Source organism: Nothobranchius furzeri, chromosome 16 (genome assembly GCF_043380555.1).
Source record: "Nothobranchius furzeri strain GRZ-AD chromosome 16, NfurGRZ-RIMD1, whole genome shotgun sequence".
Lineage (NCBI taxonomy): Eukaryota > Metazoa > Chordata > Actinopteri > Cyprinodontiformes > Nothobranchiidae > Nothobranchius > Nothobranchius furzeri.
Window position 1 is genome coordinate 47,711,033 of NC_091756.1, and position 18,869 is coordinate 47,729,901.

Consider the following 18,869-nt stretch of genomic DNA (forward strand, 5'->3'; position numbering starts at 1 on the left):
TACCTCTTACAGTTTGGCTTCAGTTTAGAAAAAGGGGTTTACATCTAACTGACTGACAAGCTAACGGCTAGTCTGAGTGCAGAAATAACTCGAGCGTAATGCTGCCACCTTAAAATATTTACATCATCATCATTTTAGCATCAAACGAAGATTTTTCTGCAGAAGAATTAAGACACTCCTGCTGGATTAGAACTGTGGTTGCACCAGCTGCAGGTGATTTTTATGATGTAAAGAACCACAAACTTACATATGATTCATAGTTTCTATTTTGAACTAGTTTATTTTAAATTACATGTTGCACTTCCTTGTATGAACTTATACTTTCCAACCACGTGACTCAATTTATAAAAGTATTTGTACTAGATACAGTTTAAAAACAACATTCAGTGGTCTATTTGAACATGAAATGAAAAAAAAAGAAACTATGTCTTTAAAGAACTATTACTGTCCTGGATTAAATCAGTTCTCATTTTGTAAATGTGTGTTTTGCATATTCTTTACAGCAGATTTATGTTTTTGAGAGTATTCTCTTTCAGTTCCTCTATATTCCATTATTTTCCAACTGAAATTGAAACGCTTCAGACCTTAAAAAAATCACTTTTCATTCGCAGTTTTCAAATATAGTACCCTTCTTCAACTGTAATCCTTTTCACCTTCAAAAGAACATATTTATTTTATTTAGGAGTAACTTTGTTTTATGATTACTTGTGCCGTTTTAAATGTAACCAGATCATCAAATTGGTTTATTTTCAAACACAGTTTCTATGAGTGATCTCCACATAAATCAACTGTGGGGAAGTAAAATAAGAACAAATTGCAGAAAAATGTAGGAGGCTGGAGCAGTTTTAAGACAGTGCCAATGCATGCCTTAGGCTAGCTGTTAGCTTATCAGTCAGTCCTAAGATATTAACTTATTACTTTTACACAGGAATGCACTTGAAAATGGCTTCAGAATGGCTAAATTAACTCTTATCCAGGTCTTCTCATTTGTTTGGTGTATCTAAAGTGTATTTTTTTTTCTTGTGGAGACTGAGAGAAAAACTGGTCAAGTGAATGTTTGGAAAGTCTCTTCTATATCCCTGTATAGAGCACAAGACTTTCCTACATTTAAGTTTCCACGCTGAACAAAGATGTTTTGTTTAACGCAGCATCAGACTGTAATTGTGTTTGTAAGCCAGGACGTTTGCACACTGCACGGCTGTGAGGGATTTAGCATCAGTGGAGCAAGTGAAGCTTTCACATATCAGGAGTCTAAATGGAAGACACATGTGTGTACACAACTTTTTGGGTCTGATTAAAAAAGTCAAGATTCCTAAATCATTCCCCGAGGAAGGGTTTTGGATGTCTCAACAATGGCTCCACAGTTACAAACCACAGCTCCTCTTGTTGATGATGCAAACCAACTCCTCTTTTTTTTCCATGCTGAAGGAAACATGAGTTAAGCAACACTTTGTAAATGGTGGCGAGGGCCATAAAGCATTCCCAAAGCAGCCATGCAAGTGGCCATCCAACAGAGAAGAGACCGAGGACGGGGAGGGAAGGAGGATGTTGCGATGGAAGTGGAGGAAAACTGGGGGTGCCAAATGCAGAATAAGGGTTATTAATCTGACCTAAAACACTCCTGTTTCAGAGAGCGAGACTTCGAGGCAGGGAGAGAAAATTCTTGGAAATTCTGCAGGAGTTTGTGCTGGCAAACAGATGTTGCTGACTATCACAACACAGCAGAAACCTCACGCTGTACAGTGACAGCATTCACAGCTCCCAAAAAGCCAGAAAGCTCCCTTCAGGTGAGGTAATTACCCAAGAGGCCCTGCTGCAAGGCAGACACAGATGAAGGCTGTGTGGTGTGGTGATGGCGCCAAGCGAACGTCTGAACAATACTCAGAACAGGAGAAGGGGTGTGGGGGGGTGTAAACGGTGTACCTGAGCTGAGCTTCAGCCTATCCTGCGCCAAAGGATTGTAGTAATATTTCAGCGCATGAAACTGTAAAACGATGCTCGGCCTCTTTAGGGGAGGACCAGAGGGAGGGCTGTTTACCTGGGGCGTTGTGGAAAGACTGTGAGCGTAAAAGAGGTCGCCCAGGTGAAGTAATGTCTGAGCCGAAGACCTCTCCATTATGACATGGAGGAGAGCCACGTAGCCCTACGTTTGGGTTAGCCAGACTGTAGTCTAAGATAGGACACACACACACAGACATGCATGAGTAGATTTTATAACCACACACACACACACACACACACACACACACACACACACACACACACACACACACACACACACACAATGATCATGCACAGTCAAAACTAAATTATGAGAACTGTTAATAACACAAGACAGATGGTGTCTTAATGACTTTATGACGATGAAGAGCACAAGGAGTAAAGTTTGGTTAATTTCCTGTTAATAAATGGATGAAGGTATCCAGACTAAGACTCACCAGGTAGAGAAGAGGATGAGTGTGTCCGAGGCATGGTGTGACTGTGTAGATCAGGCTGTAAGAGAGCACATTTTATTATTAATAATAATAATAATAATCAGGCTTCAGTTCTGTTTAGATTTGATGATGATGAATTATGCATAACCATCTTATATCTGATGCAGAATCGTTTCTCTGAGGCACACGCGGAGCAGATTTACATCACAGGTCCCTCCCTCGCTTGGAGAATTTATAAAGAATTCCTAATATTACTTCATCGTTTTATTATTAGATGTATAACCAAGCCTCTTCGGCTTATTTTTTTTAATATCTACAAAAACTAAAGACTCAGTTCCCTTTATGTCTTTAAAACTAATTCAAACTCTTATTTTTGTAAATCAGGAATAGGGTTAGTTGATTAAAGTCTAACACTTTACCAGAAAGAGGTCAGAAAATGCTTTTAAACCACTGATAAGTTGAATTTGACCATTAGAATAAACAGACTTTAGACATTATTTTTGCAGTAATTAGTGTTTTGTTGCTTAAAAACACTATGGCTGTGTGTGTGAGTGAGGCAGCGGGACTTTCAGCCCCGCATCCTGAGAGCTCGGACTCTGGTCCCAAAAACACAACATGGGACAACTTCAAGAACTCCCCTTTCAACAAAGGGAAAGGGCAGTGACGTAACATTACACAGTCCCTGAAAACGACCTTAAATACAGGTAACGACTCCTGACGGCCCAAAACACGACCTTCACATTTAAACATTTTTGACATTATAGAAAGGACAAAGGACTTTAAAAATGCAGATTTCTAACTCAAATATTTGCCTTCTAGATCTTTTAACTAAAAACATTTTTTGTTTAGTTAAAAGTTTTTTTTTTTTACTTCATAATCAAGGTCACAACATGTTCTTAATCCAAAAGCTGTGCATCAGCTGATCAGTTTACCTCTAAGGTACAACCTCAAATGTCTCACTTTACCCTTTTTCTTACGAGGACAAACTGACGATACTCTGATATTTCCTAGGGCCACTGCCGGTTTTTGTTTTACTGTATTTTGAATGAAAAGGCCTTTAACTTCAGCATTTCCCCAGGATGCTTATCTGCCCCATCTGCAGCTATTACAAACATGCTAACCTGAAATATTTAGCAGGTAAAAACAAAGCAGGTTGTCTGTCCTTTCATTGGTAGATAGGAGAAACCTGACTCGACCAGACAAGAGTGGCTTTCCAGGGATTTAAGCTCTATTTATAGAGTTTAATAATAGAACCTCAAAACAGTGATCTACCTAAGAATGAACTCTGCTATACACCGACCTACTGCTCTCCAAGTTTAAAGGATTCTTTCTTAGGTAACCAAAGTACTCTGTACGTTTCAACTCTCTCTTTGCAGTCAGGGAGCTGATCTATAAGGGGAGAGGGTTTTTTTTCCTGATAAACGTGTTAGCGTAAAGCCAAAGGGGATTTTTATATAAGTAATAAAGCAGTCAGGGGGTGAAAACCCAATAAATAAGGTACAAAGTTGGACCTGAAGATTTACAGCGCCTGTTTGCCTCATTATTCCTACTTTGACGGCGCTAGAGTATTTTGTTCCTGGAGCTCTGTAAGGAGGACTCCAGCAGAACGATAAGATATGAGGTCACTGTTTGGGATGGCAGTGGCTGTAAGAAGTCTTTTTTCCCTCTTCTCTAGGAAGATCTTTTTACACTTTCACAGAAGCCTGATTCATAAGGGACTAGTACATGTAAACTTAAATCATTTTACCCACTTGCTGTTGGCAGATGGGCTGGAAAATGTAGTTAGAGGGACTGGAAAGGACTGGTGCTAGTGGGAACGACTAAATGTGTAAAACAGAGACATTTGTCCACAAATCACATGTTTCTGTGTCACCAGTGCTGTCTGTGACATAAATAAAATACCTAACCTGGTGTGGTGGAGGGTTAGTTACACCAGGAACTGTGAGGAAAAGGCTCCACTGACGTTTCTTTATTACCGATGTAGGAAGCAGCCATAAAAAGCATTCCATTAACATAAGAATTGTAGGCGTGTTCTCGATAAACAACGGAGGAGACGCCACAGGTGACGTGAGAAATTTGGTGTATCGTTGTAAGCGATGATGTGAATTACTGAGTGGCTGCTGACCTGCGATGACGACAGCGAGTTAACCCCACCGTTGGACGCCAGCTGGGCCAGCCGGTGTGCACTGGGGTGGACTGGTGGATCTTTCGCCATCAGCGCCTCGGCCCGTTTAATGATGTCACCCATGCGGTGGATAAAACCCTCCTTTTCTGATGGAAGGATGAATTCATTGTGAACCTAAGACAGATATAAGAGTGTGTTTAGACACGTTTCTCTGGGACAATGAGCATTTACAAGTTGCACATCTTTTCAGGTCTGTCTGAGGTTTCAGCTAATGATCAGGACATTTCAAAATCTTCACTTTAACTTGAAGTTTGTCCTGTAAAACTTTGTTCCTGTAAAGTAAAACATATCCAACACTCTTCATAAAGAATCCAGTTTTAAATAAAATAAAAACATTTCTTGCATTGAGAAACGTTATACTGGTGAAATCTTTATAAGCAATCACACAAAATTAAAAGATCTTGTGAAATCACTTTGTGATTATTGTATGAGTTATGCATGACTCCCAGAAGATGAACTGTAAGGTGAAATCACAGTGTGCAAGGTGTCCTTTTCAAAAGAAAATGAATTACTATGGAGATCACACCGTTCATTTAAATCCGTTTTCATGATTTCAGTTTCTTTGCATTTAAAAAAAATTACCAAATCAAATATGGGAATATGCATTTTTCGCACTTTTCTTTCTCCAGACCTGGAAAACACTAAAAAACAAATTCCATGTTTTTCAACAATGTTTGATATCTGTGAATAGATGGGACATCATTAAAATATATCTCAGTCAAATGTGTAAGCCGGCATTTGTTTATCATGAATGATGTCTTTATTAAAAATAATTACCAAATAATATCTTTAAAGTGGAATGTATGTGTTTTTGATAAATATCTGTTTGTTTTTATAATTTTGTAGGTCATGTTTCTGTTTATTATTATTTATTTATATTATTTATTCTAATATAATATTATATTAGTGTTTTTTATTATTATTTAAGTTCTTGATTTACCGGTCGATCTACGTTCCTACCCTCACCTATGGTCATGAGCTTTGGGTAGTGATCGAAAGATTGAGATCACGGATACAAGCGGTCTAAATGAGTTTTCTCCACAGGGTGGCTGGGCTCTCCCTTAGAGATAGGGTGAGAAGCTCGGTCATCCAGGAGGGGCTAAGAGTAGACCCGCTGCTCCTCCACATTGAGAGGAGCCAGCTGAGGTGGCTCGGGCATCTAGTTAGGATGCCTCCTGGACGCCTCCCTGGTGAGGATTTCCAGGCACGTCCAACTGGAAGAAGACCTAAATGAAAATCCAGGACACGCTAGAGGGACTATGTCTCTCACCTGGCCAGGGAACACCTTGGAATCCCCCCCCCGAGGAGCTGGCGCAAGTAGCTGAGGAGAGGGAAGTCTGGATCTCTCGGCTTAGGCTGCTGCCCCCGCAACCAGACTCCGGATGAGCGCCCGAAAATTGATGGATTATTTATTGACATTATTTATTATTGTTTCTAATATAATGTAATATTTATTATATATTTTTTTCATTTTACAGACACTTTAATAAAAACTTAAATTTAACTCAACCTGCATGTTTCTGGTCTGTGTTTACTTTTGAACTGGTGGTACATAAACTAGCTGAATTACATTTTACTGCATCTCTTCTACAATCAAAATGAGGGATAAAAGCTCAACATTTACTGATAAATTATGTAAATAAAGGCAAAATAAACGGTTGATTTATTTATTCACTCTTCTTCATGTTACAAGTGAAAACGTCCACATTTGTAGTTTCTATACTAAATATCGCTCTCTTTTTAGCCACATCTATCTACGTTTTCCTGAGTAAAAAGAACATCGTCGTCTCGTCTCGTCTTCCTCCGCTTATCCGGGTCCGGGTCGCGGGGGCAGCATCCCAACTAGGGAGCTCCAGGCCGTCCTCTCCCCGGCCTTGTCCACCAGCTCCTCCGGCAGGACCCCAAGGCGTTCCCGGACCAGATTGGAGATGTAACTTCTCCAACGTGTCCTGGGTCGACCCGGGGGCCTTCTGCCGGCAGGACATGCCCGAAACACCTCCCCAGGGAGGCGTCCAGGAGGCATCCTGACCAGATGCCCAAACCACCTCAACTGGCTCCTTTCGATCCGGAGGAGCAGCGGTTCTACTCCGAGTCCCTCCCGAATGTCCGAGCTCCTCACCCTATCTCTAAGGCTGAGCCCGGCCACCCTACGGAGGAAACTCATTTCGGCCGCTTGTATCCGCGATCTCGTTCTTTCGGTCATTACCCAAAGCTCATGACCATAGGTGAGGATTGGGACGTAGATCGACCGGTAAATCGAGAGCCTGGCTTTCTGGCTCAGCTCCCTCTTCCCCACGACAGATCGGCTCAGCGTCCGCATCACTGCAGACGCCGAACCAATCCGCCTGTCGATCTCCCGATCCCTCCTACCCTCACTCGTGAACAAGACCCCGAGATACTTAAACTCCTCCACTTGAGGTAGGACCTCTCCCCCGACCCGGAGGTGGCAAGCCACCCTTTTCCGGTCGAGAACCATGGTCTCAGATTTGGAGGTGCTGATCCTCATCCCAGCCGCTTCACATTCGGCCGCGAACCTACCCAGCAAGAGCTGAAGGTCAGAGCTGGATGAAGCTAGGAGGACCACATCATCCGCAAAAAGCAGAGACGAGATTCTCCTGCCACCAAACTCGACACACTCCACACCACGGCTGCGTCTAGAAATTCTGTCCATAAATGTGATGAACAGAACCGGTGACAAAGGGCAGCCCTGGCGGAGTCCAACCCTCACTGGGAACAGGTCCGACTTACTACCGGCTATGCGGACCAAACTCACGCTCCTCTGGTAAAGGGACTGAATGGCCCTTAACAGAAAGCCACCCACCCCATACTCCTGGAGCGTCCCCCACAGGGTGCCCCTGGGGACACGGTCATAAGCCTTCTCCAAATCCACAAAGCACATGTGGATTGGTTGGGCAAACTCCCATGCCCCCTCCATCACCCTTGCAAGGGTATAGAGCTGGTCCACAGTTCCACGGCCAGGACGAAAACCACATTGCTCCTCCTCTATCTGAGATTCAACTATCGATCGGACCCTCCTCTCCAGTACCTTGGAGTAGACCTTTCCAGGGAGGCTGAGGAGTGTGATCCCCCTATAGTTGGAACACACCCTCAGGTCACCCTTCTTAAAGATGGGGACCACCACCCCGGTCTGCCACTCCCTAGGAACTGCCCCCGATGACCACGCAATGTTGTAGAGACGTGTCAACCATGACAGCCCTACAACATCCATAGCCTTGAGATACCCAGGACGAACCTCATCCGCCCCCGGGGCTCCGCCGCTGTGTAGTTGTTTGACTACCTCAGCAACTTCTGCCCCCGAGATCGGACAGTCCATCCCCAGGCCTCCCAGCTCTGGTTCCTCCTCGGAATGCGCATTGGTGGGATTGAGGAGCTCCTCAAAGTATTCCTTCCACCGTCCGACTATAGCCTCAGTTGACGTCAGCAGCTCCCCATCCCCACTGTAAACAGTGTGAGCGAGTTGCTGCCTTCCTCTCCTGAGGCGCCGGACAGTTTGCCAGAACCTCTTTGGAGCCGATCGATAGTCTTTCTCCATGGCCTCACCAAACTCCTCCCACGCCCGAGATTTTGCCTCGGCAACTGCCACTGCTGCACCCCGCTTGGCTATCCGGTACCTGTCTGCTGCCTCCGGAGACCCACAGACCAGCCACGCCCTGTAGGCCTCCTTCTTCAGCCTGACGGCTCCCCGAACCTCTGGTGTCCACCAGCGGGTACGGGGGTTGCCACCACGACTGGCACCGGCCACCTTACGACCACAGCTAGCAACAGCCGCCTCGACAATCGCAGAGTGGAACAAGGCCCACTCGGACTCAATGTCCCCCACTGCTCTCGGGACGTGGTCAAAGCTCTGCCGGAGGTGGGAGTTGAAGACCGTCTTGACAGGTTCTTCTGCCAGGCGTTCCCAGCAGACCCTCACTATGCGTTTGGGTCTGCCAGGTCTACGCGGCATGTTCCCTTGCCATCTGATCCAACTCACCACCAGGTGGTGATCAGTTGACAGCTCCGCCCCTCTCTTCACTCGGGTGTCCAAAACATACGGTCGCAGGTCAGATGATACGACTACAAAATCTATCATCGACCTGTGACCTAGGCTGCCCTGGTACCAAGTGTACCGGTGGGCATCCTTATGTTCGAACATGGTGTTCGTTATGGCCAAACTGCGGCTTGCACAGAAGTCCAATAACAAAACACCGCTCGAGTTCTGATCAGGTGGGCCGTTCCTCCCAATCACACCCCTCCAGGTCAAGCTGTCATTGCCCACGTGAGCATTGAAGTCCCCCAGCAGGACAATGGAGTCCCCTGATGGAGCACTATCTAGCACTCGTCCCAGGGACTCCAAAAAGGGTGGGTACTCTGAACTGATATTTGGCCCATACGCACAAACAACAGTCAGGACCCGTTCCCCGACCCGAAGGCGCAAGGAAGCTACCCTCTTGTCCCCCGGGGTAAACCCCAACACACAGGCAGAGAGTCTCGGGGCTAACAAAAAGCCAACCCCAGCCCTCCGCCTCTCACCCGGAGCAACTCCAGCAAAGTAGAGTGTCCAACCCCTCTCCAGGTCTCGGGTTCCAGAGCCAATGCAATGTGTCGAGGTGAGTCCGACTATATCTAGCCGGTACCGCTCAACCTCTGCCACAAGCTCCGGCTCCTTCCCCGCCAGCGAGGTGACGTTCCATGTCCCAAAAACTAGTTTCCTTGTCCGGGGATTGGACCGCCAAGGCTCCCGCCTTGGTCTGCCACCCGATTCACATTGCACCGGACCCTTCATGTTCCTCCTGCGGGTGGTGGGTCCACAGTTGGACGAGCCCATGTATCCGGTTCGGGCTGGGCCCGGCCGGGCCCCATGGGCGAAAGCCCGGCCACCAGGCGCTCGCTCACGGGCCCCAACCCCAGGCCTGGCTCCAGGGTGGGACCCCGGTAACCCTCCGGGCCGGGTACTCCGACTCTTCGTTTTCACCGCCATGAAAGATCCTTCGAACCGTCACCTTATCGTGGTGGAGGAGTTTGAGTGCCCTAATGATCCTAGGAGCTATGTTGCCTGGGGCACTTAGTGCCCCTGGTAGGGTCTCCGATGACAAATTGGTCTTAGGTGAAGGGTGAGACAAAGAACGGTTCGAAGGATAAAAAGAACATGCTTCATAAAAATCCAAGTGAAGCACTTGTATGGTAGAGGTCCAGTTATGTCTACTGATTGGGGTTTACAGTGAATGGTTCTCTACAGCAAGGCACTTTTCAGCTCATTTAAAGTCCAGTGCTGAGAACCACGGGGCTGTTGTGATGCCAGGTTTCCCCGCTGTGCCAGGACAGAGTAAACAAAAGCCCACTGTATTTTAGAGTCAGGGAAACAGCACGTTCAGTGAACAAAATGTACTGCTGCCGACAGCGTCTTACACCTTGTTATGTTCACATACAGACTCGTGAATGTACACAGCCTCCTCGGGTCCAGCCTCCAATAAAAGGCCTTAAGAAGTTAACAGGAGGGGAGGGGGGCGGTTACCTGCGTCACAGACTTCCCTGACCCTTCAGCAGAACATCAGCTTTATGATTATGACTGACGAGCAAAAAGCTGTTGATCAGGATGAACCTTATGTGCCTTTGGCTGAGAAACCTGGTGAACTGAACAGCTGACATGGAGAATCTGTTACTTTACTTTTAAACTGTGCAGAAGGTTTTAGGCATCCCTACAAGCAAAGTAAACAAGATTAAAATCTGAATTTTGATATTCATTTTCCAAAAGGTTTGCTATGAAATTGTATGCTAAATCGGTACATTTTCAAAAAAACATATGCCTAAATGTAATTACTTTAAAAAAATGAGAACTGTCAATGAAATGTTTACTTCTTAGCATTTTAATCGAACATGAAATAAAATTTAAAAAGTTAGAGAGCTAAAGCTTAAAACATTATAAAACAATCTAATTTATAACATTTGTTTATCGCCCATTAAATAATCTGCAAAATGCAAACAATAGTTTTCTCCCTATGTTTTGGCTGTGTGTGTGTGTGTGTGTGTGTGTGTGTGTGTGTGTGTGTGTGTGTGTGTGTGTGTGTGTGTGTGTAAAATATCTAATGAGCTCCTGGTGAGATTATAATACAACTTTCAGGTGTTAGTTATGTGATGCAGGTCCACAGTCGGAGGTTTTCTAGATTTGAAGACTGCCACAAATGATCAAGATGAGCAGCCGAATCTCTGCAGCTCAGTCCGTTTTAGAGAAACCGGACTAAAATGTGTAGCTGTGAGTTCAAAAGACAAGTTTGAAATGCTAACAAATCCCAGAGGAGCATTCAATTTTGAAAGATTGCATCATTTCAAATATATGATCAAAATAAATGTAATGCCATCATTGTCAAAAAATAAAAAATATAAATTACCTTACTTTAAGTTTCTGGCATGAAAGATGAATAAAAAAATCAACTTACAAATCTGTTTAAAATCCCTTAAAGTCTCTATTTTCTCTGACTGATGGTCAGAAATGCTTTGATCTCTAATGCAGCAAAGTTAGTCAATACTAAAAGCAAGAGTCATTTTCTCATTAGGTCATACATTTGTCATTAGTGTCACTGTCATTTCTACCCAGTAAAAATCACACAGGTCCATTTTGTCTCAGAGAACAAAAACTGCTGAGCTTCATCAGCTTTTAACCTGAGCTTATCTCCAAGCTGGAGTCAAAACAAAGACGTCACCACAGATAGTGAAGAAAAGTGATTAAAAACAAACAAAAAGAAATCCTATAAACACAATTCATTTCTAGTCTTTAAAAGATACAAACCATTGATCTGGTCTGTGATGCAGGGCTAAAGGTGTCTCACCATGACAGCAGCGATGTCTTCTGGGTTATCTCCGTCTAGATCGAACTTGAACGTCACCATCTTGTCGTTGTGCGTCTGCAGCTGACACTCGACCACCCGGTCCACTTTATCAGAGAGCTACAGAGACAATCAATAGTAATGAAACACAGATTAACACAGGAGCAGGAGGGTATTTTTGTGCATGCGTGGGAATAAACACAAACACAAGTCTTCTGTAATATTTATAATTGTGATGCACTTTCTGAGCACATGTGGATCCATGTGACGCTCGTCTCAGTCTCAACCATTAGGAGACCGCAGTGTCCCGATCCCAAGAGAAATGCAGAGTGGTTGTCGGGTGGGTACAGAAAAACTACTGACAGTGTCTCACAGACAGGGAGTAGTCAAAGCACAAACTCATAAAACAAATGCCTCCAATAATGAATTCATTCAATCCAGGCTGATTTATTTGCTAATCGAGGGTGAGGGGGTGGAGCTGTAAACACAAGGCTTAGCATACCCCTGTGATGCGGAGCCTCGAGCGCGCCCTCCTTCTGAACAGCTTGGCGGTGTTTCGCCTGGCGGCTGATTTCTCACACTTCTCTGACAGGCCTTCGTACCCATCGCTCAATCCGGAAGTCACATCAGAGGCGTAGCTGCAAAAAAAAAAAAACACATTTCATGTGAGTTCCTTACAACAGCAGTTTAAATAGCATCATCAACAGATAAGGCAGAGAATGCACTATGGCTGAGTAGCTGAGCAACACATTCATGACCAGAAAGAGCACAACCAAGTATCACATGAGCTGAGGAAAATCTGTTTAAACTGAAGCGAATACATGCGATGCGATCAATAATTCACAGTCTATCAGAGACTGGTGTTAATTCAAGGGAAGCTGCTGGTTCAATGTTTAAGATATCAGAGAACTGGAGAGCATTTGGTGCATCTTACAAAAACGCTTCGGCTCGACTAATTGGATCTCCTGGGTCTCTTTAGATCACTGCGGTTACAGACGCCATCCACCTCCCCAACTCAGGCTGCAAGCATTTACAGCCTACTGCTTGGCAGCGTCCACCTGTCTCTATTTAACCCCCGTCATGCACGCACACACCTCATGACAGAGCAGTTCAAAGTAAAGCCTGCTTTTCACCTACGAACACCAAGCATGTGGGAATTAAACCAAATAAGAACGAACTCATGTGGTGACGCAGCAAACTGTCGTCCTGTCAGTAATTGCTAAAACACAGTTCTGCTCTGCAGCTTTTTTCAAAGGAGGAACAGGGAGTCTGTTTTGGATCCTAAATAGTCCATGACCACCCTGTAATGAAAGAGGGCACGCAGACACTCCTGACATTTGTTTCAGTTTAAGATGAATGAGTCAGATATTGTCAGATCACTAGCAACAACAGAGAATCTGACTTTTGTGTCTTTGTTTTAACCCTTTAAAGGTGACACATGGAATTAGGGGCCATTATGACTTTTTTTTTCCAACTGTTAATTTATTTTTGTACTAATTTTAACTTAAAAAATCTCCGAAGCTACTAAGTGTATATTAAAACTTTCAAAAAGTGTTCACTGAATGCATACCTGAATATTTTTTGGAGCCATCTGGTCATAGAAGGACACCATAGCATCATTATAAAACACAATAACAATGATAACAATAATATTATTTGATACTTTAAAGAAAGTTGTCTCAAAAACACCTGGAAACATAAGCAATCGATGCTCTAGGCATTCAGTTTATTTATATAGCGCCAAATCACAATAGGAGTCTCCTGAAGGCACTTCACAATCAACCAATCCGATTAACCCTCCCACTGTCCTAATGGGTGTGACCCCGTGAGGAAAGTTGACCATTGAGTAGGGTTGATGGTTTATCCCTTGGGTCCATGTGGCGGGGTGAGCAGTGAGCACCACCTCACCCCTGCCACATGGACCTCAGTAGGAGGGTTATACTGACTTATTAGTGCATGATGTTCAGTTCATTATTCCAATCAGTAAAAGGGTTCCTATATAAGGAACCCAGCAGATCACATCGAGTCACTGACTTGTTGTGTCAGAGTCTTTACAGCAATCTTCATACTAAGCAAGCATGCAGCGACAGTGGAGAGGAAAACTCCCTTTTAACAGGAAGAATCCTCCAGCAGAACCTGGCTCAGTGAGAAAAGCTATCCGCTACAACCGACCAGGGCCCCTGACTGTCAACAAGCCATTTCATTAATTACTAAACACAGATTTTAATAAAACTGTAATCATTAAAAATTTCTCTACAACCGATTAGCTCTTGGAGTCAACCTCATAAGGCCGTGGCTAAACGACCGTAGAAAACACATAACTGGCTCCAACCTGGTCAAGAAGCAACAAGAACCATTTTAAGTTAGTTTTCTACACTACTTCATGCTAGTAATAAAATCTCCATGTATAACGTTACAGTTCTTCAGAGCTGTAGTAGAACCGAACTTTTGTAAATGACTTTAAAACCAGAATCAGTTTATTTCTGTTTCTAGATTTAAGCAAAGTGCCTATATCTCTGTTTATCAACATTAAACAAAAGGGTCACAAACAATGAATTAAACATTTGTCTAGAGATGTTCTGATACAACTTTTTCACTTCCGATACAATACCGATATTGCAGCCCTCAGTATTGACCGATGCCGATATCTATCCAATATGATATCAGCACATATCATACATACCTTTTACCTATTTCATAGTGAGGAATGTGTGAAAGGCTTGATCAAGTGATATTACTCAACTGGAAAACCAAAGCCAACAACAGTAAGTATGAAAAAAAGACTATTTTTTCTTAAACATTGGTTGCAAAAATGTGAAATCAGAGATTTTAGATGTCATCCGATATAATCCGACACACTGTTTTTGGGCCAATATCGAATTACTTCCGATAGCAATATCGGAACAGGGCATCCCTAATTTCGTCAGATGTAATCAGGATGTCTCCGTGAGCTTATTTTCCTCGGTTTCCCCAGTTTTTCTCAGTCGTGTTCTTTTCCTTCTACTTATTAAATGTTCTTCTCTCTCTTCTGTCAGAGGAATGTCTTTGTGTTTTAGCTGTTAGGCCACTTAACTCTGACATATGACTCACGACAAGCATCAAAAGGCTCTGACCTCATCACCGTGTCATGTTTTTGTTCAAAGCTGCACTTGTTTCCTGTTTGACGGGTGATGAATAAAGAAATTAGGAGTGTCTCAAGTATTGTTAAACAGTTCTGTGCGTTCCTAATGCTTCCAGTTTCATACTGCTGAACAACATTATTTTTGAAGTTTTTACAATGGGCTGCAGAGTGGCACAGTTTCCTCAGAGCAGGGAGGTTGCAGGTTTGAATCCTGTTGCAGCCTTTCTGCATGGAGGAGTTAGCATGTTCTCCCCATGCATGCATGGGGTTTCTCCAGGTACTCTGGTTTCCTCACACACACTAAAAACATGTTTTTTACTTTAACTGGTGACTCTAAATAGTCTCTAGGTGCGAGTGTATTTACGGTGGTCTTATTTTTCTGTACAAATAGAAATGTGATGGACTTGGGTTAGACCATGATGACCAGTCCAGGGTGTCCCCCGTCTCTCTCCCAGTTGGACAAAGACACCAACTTCCTGCAACTTCACTCAGGAAAAAGTGGGTTCAGAACATGAGTGAGTGAGCTAGCTCTGTTTGTCAATGAAATCCAGAAAAGTAGTGTCAACCCAATTTTTTTATTTTTATTTTAACCAATTATAATACTAGACTACACTTGTAAATTCGCCTCAGGATTTTTATCTTGAGAGGCGCTATGTAATAGATAGTCTTCTAAATAAAACAATTAACCTTCGATAAATCAGTTATTTATATAATAATAAGATTAATAAGAATCTTTGTCTGAGCATGTACAAAAATGAAAGTTGTTTAACACAATGACTCCCTGAACACACACACAGACACACAGACACAGACAGACACACACACGCGCACACACACAGACACACAGACACAGACAGACACACACACACACACACACACACACACACACACACACACACACACACACACACACACACACACACACACACACACACACACACACACACACACACACACACACACACACACACACACACACACACACACACACACACACACACACAATTTCCTTGTCCACTGTCAGCTCTCATGCTGAGAGTAAAGCCTCTCTCACTGACGTCCCACCAACATCTGAGACGCAGTTGAACAGAAAGCTGCAAGGGTCCATTCTGCCTCGCTGCAATAAAAACACAGTGGAGCCCGTAGGTTGCCCTGAGCTTGTTGTTTCAGCCCCACAGATGTGGAGGAGGAGGAGTTACGCGGCGAGGACATTTCCTCAAGAGTCACATCCATTTTCAGGTCTCTGACTTATAGAGCAGAATTATGGGCTCCATTTTTCACGTTTAGAAAAGAAAAGGAATAAGAGTATAGGGTAGAGGGTTGAGTGAGCTCACCTGTCCACAGGTGAGTTGAATCCACTCTGAGGCCCAGAGTTTCCATGTTCTGTGTTACTCAGTATCGCAATACTCTTCAATAAGAAAATAAAGAGAAAAAAATCTGGTAAATAATAAAGAAAAGTTTAACACACAAATAGGCTGTGTGTTTACCACTGGAAAATATTACAATGAAACAAATACTGATTTTAACATATCAGGATTTGAAACACCTACATTCTAACAGGCAAAACTGCTAAATATTTAAATGCAAATTCTCCTCTTTACTGATAAAAAAACATTTAACAAGTATCATTAACTCCCTAACTTTGAGTTATAGTTGAGTTACTTTCTTAAAACAGGATGTTGACATAGACCTGGGTCAGCGTTGGGTGGAACAGATACTGACGTTGACAAAAACAAAGAGGTGAAGACCTCTGTTCTTCCATTCATTCTGCATTTTGCACTGATAAATCTACTGAAGCAGCTCACCGAGGGGAAGCGGAGGGCGGGGATGGGGAGGCCGTTGGTCAGAGGGGTTGGAGGGGTTGCAGGCGTGTTGAAGCTGCCGGCCTCCAGCGGATCCTGAAGACCGGAGGAACTGTGGTCGCCATCCGTCTCACAGTCAGCTGTTTCAATAAGCACACAAAGTATCAGCCAGTGACCAGCTGTGACCTGAAAAAAGTGACATAAAAACTCACGCTCACATACAGTACACACATACGACCGGTGCATGCATCTAATGACTTCAAACTGAGCTAGCCACGCGTACCATCAAACTGAATGTATTTCAGACAGATATGGGGCAAAAGTGAGAAACATTCTGTAACTACAGCAGAATCATTACGGACACCATGAGATGAGATCTACAGGGGCTGAATAATTCATTTATCCACAGTGTCACATTTCTGTGTCACTCTGATGTCATCTGAGATCAGAACTGCTCGGTTGTACTACTAAAACAGTGAAAACATTTCTGCAGTGTCGAGGTAGGATATGTATTTAAACACTGGGCAGATATGCAAGATTGCAGCTGTAACAAACATAAAGAGTTAAAAGGCCAGTATTTCATTCATCTGCAAGTATTCATGACGTTTACAAGGGACTTTCCAAATGATCTCAAAATATTTGCAAGAGCCCTCAGAACAGTTTAGGTTTTTTAAGAACAGGTTGGACAACAGCATGTTTAAATGGTGCTGGGGCTAGTCCTGAGGCCAGAGAATAATTCATACATTTTAATTATTTGGGGCCAAGTCTTTCAAGCACAGCCTTCAGAGGTTTTGTAGGAGTAATACCAAGGGCACACGTTGATGATTTCAAATACTAATGGGCCATTCCCATCTGTACCGGGTCGGCCCGGGCCGGGTAGCCCCAGCCGGCCCCAGCCTGGCCCGGTTGATTCCACACATCCTTGTCTTATGCCCATGTGGGCTGATTCTACCCACCAATCAGAGGCTTGCTCTAATGGAAGGTGTGAATTTGCTGTCAGCAGTGGGTGTGTTGGCCCTGGTCGGCCTGAAGCAGACCCCCTTGAGAAGAGGGCTGAGAATGAGCCTTGGTTGGCCCGGAAAAATACCAGGCCACCCATATATTACTTCTGTTAGGATTTTGAAGGGAAAATGGTGAGTTGTTGTCTCTACAAGGTTTGTTTTTCCACTAAGATTAGTCTGTTGGATAACTTGTTGGAGCCAAAAAATACAAAACATATAAAAATGTCTCATTGGAATCAAACTGAATTGACACAAGGCATACTTCCAAAGAAAATAAATGCTAAATTCGCGCACATTTTATGTCACAATATTGTCATAATGTGTCTCAATTCTATTTCTAATTGCAATTTAGTTGCAAACTTCTTTCAAAAATGTCTCATTTCTAGCACTTTCTAAGTTGTGGTTACTAAATGGAGGAGTTCAAGATGAGTTTGAGACAATCGCAAAGTCATGCATCTATTTTAAGATAATTTCTTACCGTGTTAGACCATGTTCAAAATTCAAGCTACAGCAAGGCAGAATTCTCAAAAAACGTTTGATACATTGAAGAGCATAAAACGTGTTGCAAAAGAAAAGAAATAATCAAAAACAAACTGGACATTTTGTGCATCTAACTAGTTGTAGCACATTGAGATAGTGGGCGTTAACGTATTAACGTGGGGTTTAGTACGGCTGTAGTAATTCGGATAGATTATTTGAGAAAATTAACTTGTAGCAGCTGCAGTATTTAGAAGCAAAATGCGACCAAGATATCTGTGTTTGGGCCTTGTTTGCAGACAAACACGTTCATGGTGTGAGGCGTAACGTTACGAGGCTTACAGTTAGCGGAAGACAGGCTGTTGTAGCGGACATGGAAGTGCTGATCCACCTCAGGCTCTTCTGGCTCTGCAGGGTAGTTGGAGCTGACGCCAGAGTCTGCAGAGCTGGTGATGGGGGATGAAATTGTGGCCAGAGGTGTCAGCAGAGTAGGAGTGGGGGACCCGGCTGCAACCACATCACTAACTTTAGGTGAAAGCATCTGGGGTTCTGGCTCTTCTTCTATTGCCTCCCGAGCCAACTTTTTCTTCCTCTCCTCTGCCTGCCGCTTCAGCTTCTCCCTCTGCCTCTTGATGGTCGTCACTCGGTCTCGTATGGCCTTTGCTACAATCTTTAAGTCTGCTTCACACACAAACCCAAGCACGACCTGCAAGACAACACACACAGATGGTCTGGGCACTTTAAACAAGTGTGTGTGTGTGTGTGTGTGTGTGTGTGTGTGCCTGCATAAATGCCTATAATCTGCTGATGCAATGTGGAGAAGACTCATACAGGTTTGTTGACAAAATCAGGCGAGCTGTGACATTTGGGTTAACCACATTTGTTTTGCAACAACAAACAGAATACATCCTTCTGTCCTTTTAGATTCCTGAGTTAACCACTCTAGCAGAGCAGCACATTCAGTCCCAATCAGCCTCTCAACACAGGGTCAGATTACTGCGGTTCGGTCCAACTAGATGTCCCC

At 43.7% G+C, this 18,869-nt stretch overlaps 1 protein-coding gene across 2 annotated transcripts in view; it reads right to left on the reverse strand.

Annotated features, from left to right (window-relative positions):
• The window catches only part of wnk4a (WNK lysine deficient protein kinase 4a), a 60,674-nt gene that overhangs the window by 8,170 nt on the left and 33,635 nt on the right, over positions 1 to 18,869 (reverse strand). Inside the window, exons 8-15 of one of the 2 annotated variants that reach the window (XM_015962770.3) lie at positions 18,188 to 18,551; positions 16,371 to 16,507; positions 15,900 to 15,973; positions 11,947 to 12,082; positions 11,448 to 11,564; positions 4,561 to 4,734; positions 2,439 to 2,493; positions 2,039 to 2,170 (exon numbers count right to left, since the gene is read on the reverse strand). In XM_015962770.3, the coding sequence (XP_015818256.3) occupies positions 2,039 to 2,170; positions 2,439 to 2,493; positions 4,561 to 4,734; positions 11,448 to 11,564; positions 11,947 to 12,082; positions 15,900 to 15,973; positions 16,371 to 16,507; positions 18,188 to 18,551 (1,189 nt within the window). The remainder of the gene's footprint in view (positions 1 to 2,038; positions 2,171 to 2,438; positions 2,494 to 4,560; positions 4,735 to 11,447; positions 11,565 to 11,946; positions 12,083 to 15,899; positions 15,974 to 16,370; positions 16,508 to 18,187; positions 18,552 to 18,869) is intronic. The other variant, XM_015962771.3, reaches the window with a different exon arrangement.